Raw genomic sequence first — 18,110 nt, 5'->3', positions numbered from 1 at the left:
CACAGAACAGGAAAAATACACAGCGGTAAGTAAGATTAAAATGTGTTTCTACCCTGAGCAGCATTTAAAAGCAAAATGGCCGCAGGAATAAAAGAGTTCTTGTACCTATTACTCCTCACTGTAGGAAACCTGAGCCTAGAGCCAGAAGGAAGAAAACTAAACTCATCATGAAGAGGATGAGCATCATCAGACAAGATGCTCAGAGCCTGCTGGGCCCCCAAGATTTTCTCACTCAAATGTACAATTCTACTGAGTGAGTTTTTAGCTTTGATATTCAGATTCCCATACCAACACAAGATAGAAAAAGTTAAAACAGACTCAACACAAGATTTATAAAACAAAGTCATCAAAGTCCTGTCCACCTGGAAGTACGAAAGTTTTCTGAGGCAGAACAGATGCTGCCGCTCTCTTGCACATGTCTGTGTTATCACAGACGTGCAGACAAGTCTCTATTTCATATTTATATGATGTGTGGTCAATTATTCAAATAGACTGAGCAAAAATAAATCGTGTTTTTTAATTGGAAAAATAGAACTACAGTCCGCGACCAACTGCAGCTCAGGGAGGCCCTCTGCTGGACAGTCTGTCACACTGCAAATGACGCTTTTATTAGTCCTGGTTCAGTCCTGGTTTAGTCCTGGTTTAGTCCTGGTTTAGACCTGGTTTAGTCCTGGTTTAGACCTGGTTTAGACCTGGTTTAGTCCTGGTTTAGACCTGGTTTGGACCTGGTTTAGTCCTGGTTCAGCCCTGGTTTAGTCCTGGTTTAGTCCTGGTTTGGTCCTGGTTTAGTCCTGGTTTGGTCCTGGTTTAGTCCTGGTTTAGTCCTGGTGCTGTTATCACAAATCATCAGAAAAAAAACCTCAAAAAAATTTTTATTGTTACTAAAACAGTTTATTTAAAACACAATAAAACTTTCTATTTTTCACTTCTCTATAAAAAATTCAAACTGAAAAACACAGTATTTCACATTCTCTCTCTCTTTAAAAAAAAAAGTAAAAACTACTGTGAACGATTCTCATTTCACAATACCGATACTGATACCGATTCTTTGATGCTTGAGCAGAGAATCGTTGAGCCAAAATTATTTTAAGATTTCCGAGTTGAATAAAAATGAGCCATTTCTATAAAAAACAAACAAAAAATTCTCTGGACAAAATAAGCTGAGTGTTTTTGAAAAGGAGACAGCGCCATCATGTGGACAGAAGAGGGACTACACAAAAGTCAAAACATAACATGATTTTTTATACAACTTTACCCCATTATTTTGGAACAGAATCATTGGAGGCTGAGATTAGTCATAGCTCGTCCTCTGAGGTCAGAAGGTCAGAGGTCATATTTGAACCTGGTTTATCTGCCTCATTTTCTCTGGGGTTAGATTTGGGTGGTCTCAGTCCAGTTCAGTCCTGGTCTGGTCCCGTTTCAGTGCCAGTTGAGTCCTGGTCCAGTAACAGTTTATAGAGGAAATTCAGAGTGTCCCACATGACGGCGCTCACAAGTACAAAGGGTGGGGCAGGGGGCGGAGCTTGTATCACAGGTGTGCAGAGGGCATGGCTTGTATCACAGGTGTGGGCGGGGTCACGTGTGTGCAGTGGGCGGGGCTTGTGTCACAGATGTGGGCGGGGTCACAGGGAGTAGAGTTTGAGCTGCTCTTCCATCTCGCCCTCGCTCATCTCCTGACTCTCTCTGAGCAGAAGGAAAATGGCCGCCAACTGCTCCTGCTGAACCCTGGGAGAAAAACAGAGAGAGAGAGAGAGAGAGCGAGAAGGAGAGAGAGACAGGGAAACAAAGAAGAGGGGGAAAGGGGTGAAAGTGGGAGAAAGAGAAACAATGATAGAGGAGAGGAGGAGAGAGAAAAGAAGAGGGCAAAGGAGGAGAGGGAGAGGAGAGAGAGACAGGGAAACAGAGAAGAGGAGGAATGGGATGAAACAGGGAGAGAGAGAGAGATAGTGAAGGAGGAGAGGGAGAGAGGAGAGAGACAGAGAAACAGAAGAGGAGGAAAGGGATGAAACAGGGAGAGAGAGAGATAGTGAAGGAGGAGAGGGAGAGAGGAGAGAGACAGAGAAGAGGAGGAAAGGGATGAAACAGGGAGAGAGAGATAGTGAAGGAGGAGAGGGAGAGAGGAGAGAGACAGAGAAGAGGAGGAAAGGGATGAAACAGGGAGAGAGAGATAGTGAAGGAGGAGAGGGAGAGAGGAGAGAGACAGAGAAGAGGAGGAAAGGGATGAAACAGGGAGAGAGAGAGATAGTGAAGGAGGAGAGGGAGAGAGGAGAGACAGGGAAACAGAGAAGAGGGGGAAAGGGGTGAAAGAGGGAGGGAGAGAAAGAAGGAGAGGAGGGAGAGAACGAAAGAGAGAGGAGCAAGAGAGAAGGAGAGGGCAAAGGAGGAGAGGGAGAGATGAGAGAGAAAGACAGGGAAACAGAGAAGAGGAGGGAAGGGATGAAAGAGGGGGGAGAGAAAGAAGGAGGGAGAGAGAGCAAAAGTGAGAGGAGAGGAGGAGAGAGCAAAAGAGAGAGGAGAGGAGGAGAGAGAGAAAGAGGGAAGGAGACAGGAGAAAAGAAGGGAGAGAGAGAAAGAGAGAGAAGGGGAGAGAGAGCCAAAGAGAGAGGATAGGAGGAGGGAGAGGGGAAGAAGGAGATAGGAGAAGAGGAGGGAGAGAAAGAGAGAATGAGGAGAGAGGTGGAGAGAAAAATAGGACAGGAAAAAAGAGGAGAGGAGCAGAGAGGGATGAAAGAGACAGAGTGATGGGGAGAGAGGAAGGTGGAGAGGGACAAACAGAGAGAGAGAGAGAGACAGGGAGAAGGGGAGGGAGAAACAGGGAAGAGATATAGAGGGAAAGAGAGACAGTGAAACAGGGAGGGGTAAAAAGAAGAGAGAGATAGTGAACAGGAAGATAAAGAGGAGAGGAAGAAAGAGATACACATCAGGATGTGCACACACTTCATCAGGATCTGGTCTGAACTTATGTAGGTCTAATGTCAGACTGAACTAAACCAGACCAACCCAAGTCTGATGTCAGACTTAAAATCCTGACCAAATCTGCCTTTTGTCTTTTTACTGTTGTTTTCTATAAAATGGAGGACTTGTAAAATGGACTTGTACTGCAGTATTCCAGTACTGTGATATAGATATTTTGGAGATATTTTGTGCAGCCGTACTTCACAAAAACACAATATTATTATTACATTATTTTGACTTTAGACTTTTCAAACCCCTCTGTTGTTCATGAGTGATCCTCAAACAGTGGCCAAGGATAAACACAACATCGACCATTTTAATCTTTATGTATTTAAATTTTACTGTTTCCTTTTTTGTCGTCTTCACCGTGTCTCTGTGCGCCGCTTTATGCTCTGGAAATGAAATGGATTCAATAAAGACTTAAGGTTCAAACTAAAATGGTTGAATCTAAACTATGAATTACTACGACTGTAGTCAAGTCCCCAATGTGTGTCAGATGCCCTCCCTGTGTCTCCTTGGGTCTTATTCTGTGTAAAAGCTTCTATAACCCAGTAGTTTTGACCTCTACAAACATGTTGTGAAATGTAATTTTTGGCTGAGTTTAAAGTTCAGATTTAGGTCTTTTAATCAAATATATTTTATTAAAAAACAAACAGGAGACAGATTTGGACAAATGTCTTTATTTTGTCCCGATGTGAACACTCTTTCACTGTAAACACATTCACCATTTCAAATTCAAATTCATAAAATCTCAAAAATCTGAAATCACACGAGTCTCAAACTGCATCAAACGCAATAATAACTTAAATGAAAACAAAAATAAGTTTTAAGTTAAAGCTGAACTGTGTAATTTTACTGATGGATAGTTTGCCACCTGCTTGGAATATCCCAACATGTTTTTCCGTGGAAACAGACATGAGATGCCACAAGGCCACTCTGGTCAGATCTGTGGGGAAGCAAGCTAGCTCAAGAATCCAATATAGGAATCAAATGTTTTTCAAGATATTTTCAAGGTATACACAAGTGAATAAATGTTAGATATATACGTTTAATGCCATTCTGTGGGACATTCCAGACAAAGCAATAGCATCTCCCTGGAGACAAGCAGGTGGACTCCCTCCTCCAGTAAAGAGACAGAGTGCAGCTTTAAGTCAGACACAAAAGTGTAAATAGTTTGAAGTCTGAATGTAACCATATTTGGACAAAGTTCATAAAGTTCTTAATATTGTTTTTCATTAACAGTAAAAAGTCCGACTGTTACGAGCCACAACAGCAAAAGGAGACGCTAAAGCCAAGCGAATGTTTCATGCATCAAAATAAAAATGAATTATTAAAGAGGAGAACATGATGTCATCTTTTTACAGAGTCAAACCTTCGAAAAGTGGGTTTAGTGTAAAAGGCTCTGACCCAAACCCCACATCCTGGTTTTGGGTCAAATCTAGAGTTTTGAAACTGAAACTGGCATCAAACGTGTCAACCTGAAGTTTACCTAAAACATCTTAAAGTCTGTATTAACAATCCGACTAAACCTGGACTAAACCTGGTACTAAACCTGGTACTAAACCAGGTAGTAAACCAGATCTAAAGCAGATCTAAACCTGGACTAAACCAGGTCTAAACCTGGACTAAACCTGCACTAAACCAGGTCTAAACCTGGACTAAACCTGGACTGAACCTGGACTAAACCTGGACTAAACCTGGACTAAACCTGGACTAAACCTGGGCCTAAATCTGGACTAAACATGGACTAAACCAGAACTAAACCTGGACTAAACCTGGACTAAACCTGGACTAAACCTGGACTAAACCTGGGCCTAAATCTGGACTAAACATGGACTAAACCAGAACTAAACCAGGACTAAACTAGGACTTGAGCTAAATCCCAGTAAAAACTGTACTACATTTCCCACAATGCTCCAGTCCACAGAGCCACAGCCGCCTGGGGCAGTCCACCGTGTTTGTATAAATCTTATATTTGTTCAGCTGTGGAGGAGCAGACTCAGACGAGGCATCACTCGGGTCTGAAAAACAAAACACAGATTGTTTCACTGAATCAAACGTCAGTGTGATAAATGTGTCCAACATGATAATAATATAAAACAGGACTAAATCAGGACTAAACCGGGACTGAACCAGGTCTAAACCAGATCTAAAACAGGACTAAACCAGGCCCTCGTTATCTGTGTGATGGTACAGTGTTTCTCAGATACAGATGTTACATAACTAATAATCCATCACATTTATCTTAGTTAGAGTTTTGTGGCTGTGCTGTGACAAAGAAGTTAGTGTTTTCCACTCACCATGAGCTGGATGCAGTAGTAGGACTAGTAGTAGTAGTACCAGCAGCAACAGCAGCAGCAGCAGCAGCAGCAGCAGCAGTAGCAGTTGTAGTAAATGTAGTAGTAGCTGTAGTAGTATTAGTAGCATGATGCAGTATCAGGAGCCAGAGTTAGTGCATTAGTGCTTTAAAGACATTCAGGTTGTGTCTAGCAGAGGGCAGCCTGTCCCATATCACCACATAAAGTCCAGCAGAGGGCGCTACTGCTCAGGTATTTAATCTTCATCTCATTAGTCATTAGTCCCACTGTTCTGTTCTGTTCAGTCTCCGATTCTGAACATCATTATGAGTTTCAGACTTATTCTTGTTGAGTAGAACATGTACTCGTATACTTGTATACTGAATACAAATATACGAGTATTCATCTCAGAGCAGAGCTGTGTGGAGGAGCTGTGTAGAGGAGTTGTGTCATATGTGTACTGTCCCCTGTGATCCGTGAGTTAAACCTTTAAATCATTCCAGTCCTATAAACTGTTCTGTTCAAATCTGTATTCATGTTCTAGTCGTTTCTTCTCATTGAGCCTCTGAATTTGTATTTGGAGTGATACATGTTTGAGTAATATTTAATCTCTTATTTTCAAGACACCATTTTGCCGATCTACCCCCGTTTTCACCTCCACCGGTACACGCCCACTGTGACGTACACACTCCCTTCTCCAGTTTTATTTTCTAAATCGGTGACACTCGTAGGATTCGGCAGCGCCATGTAGTTTTTGTACAAATGAAAAACAAATTGGCCACTCACTAGTGTGATGTTCAGCTATCCATAGGGGGCGCCGACAGCATGCGGCACTTTGTTGTGATGACGTTTATGGCACTGGGCACCTCAGTTTTCTAACGTAGAACTCAGCGGACTTGTTCCTTTTATTAAGTCATTTTAGATGAATAATGTGATTTAAAATGTGTAAATTATAACATAATGATCCACAGGTGTCAGAGATTAAAACTATAGAGAGACAAAAGCACAATAGGGCGGATTAAATCGTTTCACCGGCTGGATGTTTTTGACATTTTCATTACAGTTCTTCATCTCAGACGTGGCTCAGATTAGGTTGAATAAATGTTATAATACACATTTTAACTGCTGATTTTTCCCAGAGTGAGGCGTCTACACTTCAGTGGGAGGGGACCGTGTGTGAGACAGGTCTATTAACTGGGTCAAATATCAGTGGGTCAGACTCAGGGCTCACTGTGGCTCCTGTTGTTCTGGGTCATATGTTACAGTAGATTCTACACTATAGAGACACAATGTAATTCGAGCAGCTTTTGTTCTCTGACCCACAGCCTCCAGGACTAAACCAGGACTAAACCAGGACTGAACCAGGACCCAGCCAGGTCTCAACCAGGATTAAACCAGGACTGAACCAGGACAAAACCAGGACAAAACCAGAACTAAACCAGGACTCAACCAGGACTAAACCAGGACTGAACCAGGACTGAACCAGGACTGAACCAGGACTGAACCAGGACAAAACCAGGACTAAACCAGGACTCAACCAGGACTCAACCAGGACTAAACCAGGACTAAACCAGGACTAAGCCAGGACTAAGCCAGGACTAAACCAGGACTAAGCCAGGACTAAGCCAGGACTGCTCCAAGACTACTACAAAACCTCTGGTGAGACAAATTAGCTGTTATAGTCAGTCATTAATAATGATCAAATTTGTTGAATATTAAATCAATATTATGACAATAATAATAATAATAATAATAATAATAATAATAATAATAATAATAATAATAATAATAATAATAATAATAATAATAATAATAATAATAATAATAATAATAATAATAATAATAATAATATGTGAGTCTTACCACAGACTGTTACACAGATGTGAGCTCTGACGTGAGCTCCACCCTGAAACAACACACATTTAGACTGGGCAGAAACACAAGCAACAGACAGAGACAAAGAGGGACAGAGAGGAACAAAGGGACAGAGAGAGAAAAGGGACAGAGAAAGAGGGAGAGAGAGGGACAGAGAGGGACAAAGGGACAGAGAGAGAAAAGGGACAGAGAGAGAGGGAGAGAGAGGGACAGAGAGGGACAAAGGGAGACAGAGAAGGATAGAAAGAGACAGAGAGAGACAGAGACGGACAGAATGACAGAGGGGACCAAAGTCCCTCAGGACATAGGAGACACCAGGGCTGTGCAGATCGATCCTAAATATCGATATATCGATAACTAAATGAGTTCCGTATTGTACTGAGGAGCTTCACTCCTCCTCATCCTCCTCCTCACTCCAAGCGTCAGAGTCGTGTTTCTGTCCAGTCCTCGTACAAGGACTTACGCTCTTAGAAGGATCGATACCAAATGTTGAGGTATGGAAGGAGGTATGGAGGAAGGAGGTATGGAGATGTGCACAGCTCGAGGCGACACAGAGCAGTTTAAAACAGGGCTGCCAGATCTGTGTCTTGAAAATTATGTTTTTTCTTTTGTTTTGTTTTTTGCAGATGTTTGAATAATTTGTGAATCTTATTTTAGGTAATGTAAATAACACCAGATATAAACGAGGTCTAAACCAGGTCTAAAAGTGGACTACATCATTTCCATTGGAGTTTAAAAAGAAATGATCCAAATAAGGACAGAAAAGTGGATCAAATGAACTGTAATGAGACAAACCCATAAACTGAAGCTCTGCCCCAGTCCCACCTGAAGGAGCGGGACCACAGCTTGAGAAACACTAGACTAGACCATGTAAAGACCTCACAACACCATCAACTAAACCTCATCAAACTTTAGTTCAACTGAATCTGAAGGTTTTCACCTTAAAGGTCCTATATTACACAAAATGGAATCTTGTGAGTGTTAAGCCATGTTATGTTACCTCCTCAAAAACCTGGAGTTGTGTTTTATTTCATTCACATATATATGAGTAATCCTTTATTATTAGTCTGCCTACATCTCCAAAGCTCAAAATGGTCGGTTCCACCTTGTGATGTCATGAAGTGGTAGTTTTCATACAGTCCCAGGGGCTGAAATGATCTAAATGATTCTAGCGATACAGGTGTATGGAGTTTAAAAACACAGTGGAGCACTTCTTGCATCACCACATGACATCACAAGGTGGAACAGAGTGTTTTCTGTTTGAGAGAAGAACTAAATATGCAGTGTTTGTTAAACATGTGTGAATGAAACAAAACACAACTCTAGGTATGTTTGTGATGAGGAAACAACATAATAGTATAATATCGCTAAACATCTCTCTAGGCTCCCATTAGAAAAGTTACACTTTGCAGCTTTAATGGAGGGTCCTGTCTCATTGGTTCATTATGAAGTTAAATCTGACCCATGACTAAACCGGGGCCATCAGAGCAACGTCACACACACAGCTGATTTCCCATCATGCTGTGGGGCGTGTGGGAGGGAGCGAGGCTCAGGTGTGAATGGGTGTGGCTGGTGCAGGAGGCGGGACTCATGCAGGGGGCGTGGTTGGGGGCGGGGCTGACTGACCTCTGCTCCTCCTCGATCTCCTCTTTGGTCATCAGCGTCTCAAACTTGCTCTTCTTTTTACCCGGAGCAAATGTGACCTTCTCCTCGGCCGCCGCTACATCTGAAACATAAGAAACAAATCAGAGGACAGCGAGATGCAAACAGCAGAGGAGAGAGATAGACACATGAAAGTGACCTTTTCCTCGGTCGCTGCTGCATCTGAAATACAGAGGACCAATCAAATCTTTCTGGACTAGCTAAGTTGCTAAATAGATTATAGCATTAGCATCGAACGCCGCGTCTCTATGTCTGAAAAATAATCCACCAATCAGAGAGCAGCAAGTGGGAAATCAGAGAACAGAGAGAGACACAATCAGCCAATCAGGGGAGAATATTCAGGCTTATTTGGGCCGGTCCAATCACGGTCTCTTATTTGGGGCATTGGGCCGGTCCACTCACAGCTTCTAATTTGGGCCGGTCCAATCACAGCTTCTTATTTAGGATGGCCCAATCACAGATTCTTGTCTCGTATCAAATTGGTCACTTCTTTGAGTATGTATCTGTTCTGTCCTCTGAGGTATTTACACATGAGCCGCCATGTTTGTTTTGACCCAAACAGACCAAGCGTCTCTCTGATTGGTTAATACGCCTGTCAGTCATGCACTCTATAAAGTGTGGTAACCTTACTTTAACTGTGTAAAAGTGACCTGCAATGCAGTGTAATCGGCCCTGACAGCTTGGATCTGTGCCTGGCAATGAAGATAAGAGCCGGGGGAGGGGCTAGGGGCCAGGGGGAGGGGCCAACAATCACTCACACCAAACAAACACTGGACATGACGCTGAGGTAAACAGTTTCACAAACTATTTACATAAACAAGAACAATATGGTTCAGCCCTGGTTCAATCCTCGTTCAGTCCTGATTTAGTCCTGGTTCAGTCCTTTGTTTAGTCCTGGTTCAGTCCTGGTTTAGTCCTGGTTCAGTCCTGGTTCAGTCCTGGTTCAGTCCTGGTTTAGTCCTGGTTCAGTTCTGGTGCAGTCCTGGTTTAGTCCTGGCTTAGACAAAAGTGACACCTACCATCCAGAATGGCTTTTGGCTCTTTCACTTTCGGCTCCTTGGGTTTCAGCTCCTTGACTTTTGTCTCTTTGGGTTTCTTTGGTTCTGGGACCACCACAGGCTCTTCCACTGGGACGGTCTCTGGGGCTGGCTCCGGTTCTGGTACCACAGACTCTGGTTCTGGTGCAGCCTCCACCACCGGCTCTGGTGCTGGCTCTGGTTTAGACTCTGGTACCACGGGTTCTGGTACAGGCTGGGGCTCTGGTTCCTTCACTGGTTCTGGTTCTGGTAACACTGGCTCTGGCTCCTTCACTGGTTCTGGTTCTGGTAACACTGGCTCTGGCTCCTTCACTGGTTCTGGTTCTGGTAACACTGGCTCTGGCTCCTTCACTGGTTCTGGTTCTGGTAACACAGGCTCTGGCTCCTTCACTGGTTCTGGTTCTGGTACCACCGGCTCTGGCTCTGGGGCTGGCTCTGGTTTAGACTCTGGTACGGGCTCGGGCTCCTTCACTGGCTCTGGTGTTGGTTCTGGTACTGGTTCTGGCTCTGAGGCAATAACTGGAGCAGGGGTGGGTTCTGGGATCACCTCTGGGACTGGCTCTGGGACTACCACGGGTTCCGGTGTGGGCTCTGGGACCTCCACTGGTTCAGGCTGTAACAAAACAAACAAAAACAAAAATTAGCTCCACAAACATTAGGTCAGGACTCTATGGGTTAAACCTGCATTTGACCCATCCTTCAGTGTCTTCAGTGGTTTAGTCCTGGTTCAGTCCTGGTTCAGGCCCATATAAGGTGTAGCCCTGTTCTCTGTAGGAGTCATTGATAAAGAATGAGCAGGAAATAGTTCAGACTAGTTCAGAGTGCAACACTGTCTGCTCTGAGCACGAGAGAGGGAACAAGGGAAGAAGAAAGAAGGGAAAAAGAGAGGAGAGGAGAGACAGTAGAGAGTAGAGGATTGGAGGAGGAGAGGGAACAAGAAAAGAGGGAAAGATAGAGGAGGGAAGAAGAGAGGAGAGAAAGTCAATACCATAGACTGTATATATAAATGGACATAGCTAATGCGCTAGCTGTCACGTTCCAAATAGGAAGAGCACATGGGAGTGCTTTGGCTCCATCAGCTCTGGCTCCAATTCAGTTTCTACTGAAAAACTGTGGCCCCTCTCTCTGTAAATGCTGCCTGTCATTTTGGTCTTAAAATGTTCGTATTAACCTGCTCTACATGATCCTGTTTTTTTATTCACAATTCTGTCACTAAATCAAGATATAAACATTAATAACAGACAATCAGGCACCATCTTTCTCTGAGGTCGCACCAGCTAGTGTTAGCAATAGGTTTGACTGACAGAGTTGCTGAGCGCTCGCTCCCTGCTAAACCAGCGGTGTGGACGGGATTGGGAATGGGTGTTACCTTCAACAGCCTTGCACTGGATTGGCTCTTTGGTTGCTATGATACTTTTTGGTTGGATTTCCAAATATGGAACTCTGCTCCAGATTAGCCGCTAAAACAGCTAGCTTGGATGAGCTCATTTGAAGCTGATTACTGTGGGTGATGTCACCCTCAGTCACTTCTTCATACAGTCTGTGGTGGACAAAGGCTCAGATAAATGCCTTTAAAACATGTGAGGTACATTTGCTATGGTAACAGGCCTGTTACCAAACACTTATTGTAAACCTGGACATCTATAGGCAGCAGTGTTTGAGGTATAGTTCACAGAGGGAGTGGTCTGTATGTCTATATGTGTGTGTGGGTGTGGTGGGGGGTCACTTGGCACATGCGGGTGGAGGGAGGCATGGGGGTTGTAATTGAGCTCGGGAACATTGCAACACACTAAGAACATACAGTAAATGTCACACAGGGGATCAGGTGCAGAGGGGGAGGAGGGTATATGAAAGAGTATAGGACAGAAGAGTCAGATGCCCTTCCAACCTCCTATGGAGTTCTGTGTCAACACCAAAGTGATATATGCATTCACCAGTAGTTGACCAATAGCTTAGCAGAATTGTGGTGTGGGCAGAGACTAAGTTGAAGAGTCCAAAAGAACCAAAACAAACATGGCGGCGCAGGCAGACTTGAGCCTATTTTCAAACAAATACAGACTACCTAGTTTGTGCCAAACGTGCAGAGGGAAGAACTAGTGAATAATAAAATAAAAACCCCAGGATCATGTAGAGCCAGTTAAAAGCAACATTTTCAGACCAAAATACCGAGCCTGACAGCAGCAGTTACAGAGAGCGAGGCCATTGGAGCCAGAGTCAATGGAGCCAAATCGCGTCCAGGCTCACTACCTGTTTGTAACGTGGTGGTTAGCAGGATAGATATGTCCACTTATATACAGGATATGCCTGTAATCCTGTGTCAGATGCCCTTCCATGCTCCTGTATCCCTGTGTGTCAGATGCCCTCCCGTCCTCACATGGTGGTGTGTATATTTAAATGTGTAGGAGAATAAGAGAAGGTGCAGACAGAAGGAGGGGCGCTGAGTGCATGTCTGTACCCCAGAACAGTGTAGAAGATGGGTGTCTGTATGTGTGTGTATGTGTGTGCGCATGCGTGCATGTGTGAATGTACATGTGTGAGAGGGGAGGAGGGACAGAAAAAGTGCAGAGAAGCAGCTGTGTCCAACTGTCCAGAGTCATCCACACCGGTTGCTCCCTGAGACCCAACTTTCACTGCCCCTGACCCTGAAAGTGCAGGGTTCAATTCCATCTTTTACATTCACTAAGGCAGCAATGGTGCTGAGGTGTCTTGTTCAAAGAAACAACAGTAAAGGGCTCAGGTTTCCCCCCCTCACCCCAAAACAGCGACACTGAAGTTTGGGTCAAATGCAGGTTTAACCCAGAGACACTGAATAATGGGTCAAATGCAGGTTTAACCCAGAGACACTGAAGGATGGGTCAAATGCAAAGGACACACTCCTCACATGGAGTTTGAACTTGAAGTTTCAATTTGTTCAAATCATCTGTTTGTTGACAATAACAGTCATCACTACAATGGATTATGATAACCCAGCCTCCTAAAACCTTTGTCCCCGTCCCCTGTCTACAGTGAGAGCTGTTTGGAAACAGTCATCTGCCATTAGCGTGGAAACATGTCTGAATATTCACCAGGTTAAATCAGTTTCATATTTAACACGTTCCTCTGGCTCCTCTCCTCAGGCATGACAGAGCTGAGAAGGGTTTGAGGAGAAATGGGATGTGCCCTGATCATGACAGAGACACATCTGTAACTGCATTGATCCTGACCTCTGATCCTGAGGTTGGGGGTTCAGTGCCCCTCCAGGAACTTTGCATTTGTCTCATTTCCATCTCCTCTCGCATGCACACCTAACTCACTAAACAACTCAGTTCACCTAAACAACTCAGTTCAAATCGTCTTTCTCAAAGATCAAAGATTCAAACAGGTATGAACAAGGGCTACGAGGCATTCAGGTGCTTGTGGTAAGTTAAGTTAGCATTAGCACTAAAAGTCTGCAGCTATAATTACTAATAAAAACAACTGTCATACATATAACCACACTTTTGGCAAAGTGAGCTCCTCCTGATTAGCCGCTATAACTGCTAGCCTCAATGAGCCTCATTTACTTTGAGTATTTGCTTTTCACACACTGTGTCTGTAGCACAAATAAACACAGAAGCTCCAGTAAGTTTAACTTTCACTTTAATGTAGCCGATCAAAACAAAACCTCATGTGCTCATGGAGAGGCTGTAGTTTGACATCTCTGCTGATCTAAAATGAGTGAGTACACGTCTCAACACATATCGAATATTTGCCTGGCTGTTTCTTACATAAATGTAAATCAGACTGAGCAGTTACATGTCAGCTTCTCCAGATAGGTCATTGAGACCTGGGAGATTCCTACGACACCTCAGTCATAGTTCCTGGGTTTACAGCATTTTGATAAATCAGTTTAAACTGGACTAGGCCCGATCCAGATTCTGACGTGTGAGTGAACGAGTGTGTGACCAAAGAACAAGAACCTCTGCATCAGGGCACAAAGGGATTCTGTTCTTTTGTTCAACTACAGGATGGAAGCAGAGAGAGGGAGAGAGGGAGGGAGAGAGAGAGAGGAAGAAGAGAGAAAGAGGTAGAGAGAGAGCAAGAGAGACAGAGAGAGAGATGAATGGGAGGAGAGAGAGAGAGAGACAGTAGAATGGAGGGATGGAGGGAGGTCAGTCTGAGACACTGAGGCCTTGTTTAATCCGACACAAGAGCCACTGTAGCATCACACGTTTACGTTATCATCATAATAATGTGTTGAATGGCCTTCGTGCTTTTGTGCCACTTTACAGTATTATTCATTCACTCAAAACAGTAACACTACTGTAGCCACAGCTGCCCTGGGGCAGACTAACAGAACTGAGGCTGCCACCAGCCCTCCCACCACTTACTCATCACATTCATACTAGGTAATGTGGGTGAAGTGTCTTGCCAAAGGACAGCAGCAGTCTCCCATCCAACTACTAACCACACCTCGCCCTGGTTAGCTCTAGAGATCAGATCAGACAATGACAAATAGGTTTGGTTCCTCCATGTTTTTACAGTGCAGATCTCCAGACTCTGGGTCACTCTGCTTTACTCTTCAGTGTAACCTTTGACCTTTAGACTCTGGGTCAATCTGCTTCACTCCTCAGGGTGACCTTTGACCTCCATGACTCTGTGACTGGAGCAGAACCATAGACTCTAAATATAAACAGGCATAGCTAACCTGCTAACCGTGGCATTCCAAGCAGGAAGTGATCATGGGCATTCTTCGCCTCCATTGACTGTGGCCTCATCATTTTGGCTAAAATGGTCATATTAACCCACTCTACATGGTCCTGTTTTTATTTTCACTACTGTCTCCAAGATATGACAGACAAACAGACAAATCAGGCGCCTTTGTTTGTTTGATTGGCAGCGTCACTAAGCCCCCGCTCCCTGCTAAAACAGTGGTGCGGGTAGGAAGGTCCCTTACTGTCAACAGCCTGGCTTCAGATTGGCTCTTTGATTGCTATGATACTTGTGGTCGAAAGTCCTAATATGGAACTGTGCCCCAGATTAGCCACTATAACTACTAGCCTGGACTAGCTTCATTTGGAGCTGAACTCGGTGTGTGACGTTCTCTCAGTCACTTCTGTATAGAGTTTATGAGCAGAACACGGTGACTGTGACTGACATGTGGAGAGGGACATTATGTTTTATATGTGTGTGTTCTACATTAGTGACAACGCCATTCTCCTGCTATATTTATCCAACCACAGCACAGGGAGGATGGGAGGGCATCTGACACAGCACAACATTAGGAAATGTATTAGAAACATTTGACTTTGGAAGACACAAATGTTCTCTGGATTGTGTAATGTACCGAGGGGTGGTCTGGTCCTGAGTCAGCTCTCTCACTCCTCTCCCCCCTCTGAATCTCTCTCCTATCCACCCTCTTCTCTCTCTCTCCTCCCCTCCCCCCTCTTCTCTCTCTCTGTGGCACATGACGCTGACAGGTGACACTCAGGTAAAAATACAGGTTTAAATATACTCTCCACAGGGCGGTGCATGTTACAGCCGCTGAGCACATTCCACAGTCTAAAGGATATGGACATACGAGCAGGAATCAAGCCCACAACCTCCAGACAGGATAACCACTCTGCCACAGTCACACAGGGAGTCTAACCCACAACCTCCAGACAGGATAACCACTCTACCACAGCCCCAGGTTTGATTGACAGCATTGCTGAGCGCCCACTCCCTGCTAAACCAACTGTGCGGGCGGGAAGGGGAGTTCAACGGCTTCGCTCTTGATTGGCTCTTTGGTTGCTATGATACTCATGGTTGAAATTTCTAATATGCAACTTGGCTCCAAATTCACCCGTATACCTGCTCGCCTCGATGAGCTTCATTTGACTGAAGCCGAATGCTATGGGTGACATCACACTCACTTAGTGCACTTCTTTATACAGTCTATGAGTCTAACCCCGACCTCCTGGCTAGAGGGAGGAGACAGACTAACCACTCTGGCACAGTCACACTCTCAAGCTGTAGTTCTGCACATTATGAAACTTCGTTGAAGCCTTTGGTCCAAAGCAGAATGTCCAGACCAATACTTGAATCTGATTGGTGGAAGCCTCACAACAGCAGAACAAGTCGATAAATCAAATGTTTGGTTAAGTCAAGTTAGAGAAAAGCTCAGACATCTTTGAAAAACTAAACAGTCTGTATTTAAAGAGAGGGTATTATGTAAAATAGATTTTTTGTATCTTTCTCCCATGTTATGGTGCTATTCCCTCATCAAAAACATGTCTGAAGAGATTTTAGATGTCATCCATGCATAATGCGTAATCTAGCAATCTCTCCCAGGCCCTATTCAAACCCTCCTTAGCAGTATAAGCTCCACCCACAAGCCTACATCACCCATGCTCCCACATGACAATTCTCCATAAATATACAAAAACATGATACAAAACTGTACACAGCAACTTGACAAACCTGATGTGATGTGCAGTACTTTCATTAGTGGGATGCATGCTCAGAGTTTTGTGATAGTGCTCTGAAGGGGAAGTTACAAAAAGTGATTTTAATATCCCATAGACCTAAAATACCCCCTCTTTAATACCCCATAGACGTCGTGTTATACCTCCTCTGTGAAAATGTGCTTATTCATGTGTGTCGCCATGTTAGTTTTGCCCAAATCACCAATGTGATTGGTCCGATGGTCAGAGTGACCCTTCAGACTGGGAATCGAACCAGCAACCACCTGGCTCTGGGGAGGGGTGGTTTAAGATGTCACAGCCTCAAGTTCTCAAAGATCTTACGCATGTTGTTCGCACCAGCAACACGAGGATGTCCATAGACCCAGCACACGTGAGACCCCCCCACCCATAGGCACAGACAGGCACAGCCATGGGGGGGGGGGGGGGGGGGGTGTTACAGTGTTACAGGTACTAACTCACCGTGAGACAAGCTGTTAGCACCACAATTAGCATTTAGCATCAGCAGTTTGATTTTGACACATTTAGGGTCTAAACACATAAACCAAACTAGGGCCAGGTCTACATCTGGATTAAACTGGGCTCAAATCAGGGCCCAAAGAATGCACCCTTTGCATTCAAAATGACAGCTCAAAACAGTGTCCAGAAATACACTGTATATGCACAAACTGGACCAACCTGAACCAGGACTGAACCAAGACTGAACCAGGACTGAACCAAGACTGAACCAGGTCTAAACCAGGACTGAACCAGGTCTAAACCAGAAAAGAGCACCATTTCACAGGATTGCACTTCTCTCTATTTCAGACTATGACATCATTCGTTAGGTTATTACCTCTTAATTACATCATAAATAACACAAGATTTAGTCTTAATAACATTATTAAAATAGCAATATTAATATAAAATTAATAACACCCTTATTACAATGATGGTTTATGGCTTTAAACTGAACTAAATAAACAGCAATGAAACTTCATACAAAACCGTTAAACCTAAACCGCCCTGGGGAGACAAGTTCAGCGTCTATTTTACAAGCTTTTAAAAGCTTCTATTTAACAAAAATAAAACACAAAATGCTTTAGAATTTAAGTATAACGTAAACTTTTGGTATGAGACGTAAATTATACATGTTTATAAAAGTCTGGAGCCGTACCTTGGCTTCCACAACAGGCGCGGGTCTGGCGGGCTCCGCTGGCCGGGGAGGAGGCTCTATCTTCGCCTCGGGCTGTGGCTCTGCGGGGCGCGGGGCTCCGAGGGCTCTGGAGGGCGGGATGTCATCTCCGTAGCCCACTTTGGGCTTCGGCTTCTTGGATGCGGAGGAGTCGTCGGACTTCTTCCCGAGCAGCGAAGTGGCGAAGTACAGGGCCACCGCGGTGAAGAGCAGCGCGGGGATGAGCACGACGGGGTCCAGCTCCATGACAGCGGGACGGAGGCAGGAGGCAGGCGGGGAACGGAGCGAGCAGCGCGGCGTGTGCGAGAGTCAGCCCGCGGCCACAGTCTGAGCCGCTGGACTTAGAGCCGAGCAGCAGCGCTCTGCCCCGGGACCCCCCCCCCCCTTTCTGCCTCCCACTCTTCACCCGGGCCACCCCCTCCCTCACCCCTCGAGCCCCCCTGTGCATCTCCCTCCTCCCTCTCTTCCTCCCCCCTGTGTATCTCCCCCCGGGCCACCTGACGGAAGTCTCTTCACAGTAAAAGCCCTGTGGTGGTGTGACCGGTCAGGAGCAGCTGTTCTGGATCCATTCAGTTTGAGTCTCGACGCGCGGCGCTATTTTTATACAGCGCCGCTTTCCTTCATGTTTCTGGCACTTTGTGGTTTGGGTCCATGTGAGCCCGTCTTAAACTGTTTTTAGCTCTGGATG

The 18,110-nt window shown here is 44.8% G+C and overlaps 1 protein-coding gene across 1 annotated transcript; it reads right to left on the bottom strand.

The window, feature by feature from the left end:
• Positions 1 to 4,726: 4,726 nt before the first annotated feature.
• si:ch73-366l1.5 (FILIA-N KH-like domain-containing protein) lies at positions 4,727 to 17,826 on the bottom strand. Its single transcript, XM_055223432.1, has 5 exons — positions 17,405 to 17,826; positions 9,809 to 10,439; positions 8,754 to 8,853; positions 7,116 to 7,158; positions 4,727 to 4,976 (listed from the first exon to the last, which is right to left on the bottom strand). Exons 1-4 carry the CDS (start codon positions 17,666 to 17,668, stop codon positions 7,125 to 7,127), a joined length of 1,029 nt encoding a protein of 342 aa, XP_055079407.1. The 5' UTR covers positions 17,669 to 17,826; the 3' UTR covers positions 4,727 to 4,976; positions 7,116 to 7,124.
• Between the last annotated feature and the right edge of the window lie 284 nt (positions 17,827 to 18,110).

Source organism: Periophthalmus magnuspinnatus, chromosome 8 (assembly GCF_009829125.3).
Source record: "Periophthalmus magnuspinnatus isolate fPerMag1 chromosome 8, fPerMag1.2.pri, whole genome shotgun sequence".
NCBI lineage: Eukaryota > Metazoa > Chordata > Actinopteri > Gobiiformes > Gobiidae > Periophthalmus > Periophthalmus magnuspinnatus.
Note: the sequence above shows the minus strand (reverse complement) of the source record. Positions and strands in the feature narration are given on the sequence as shown.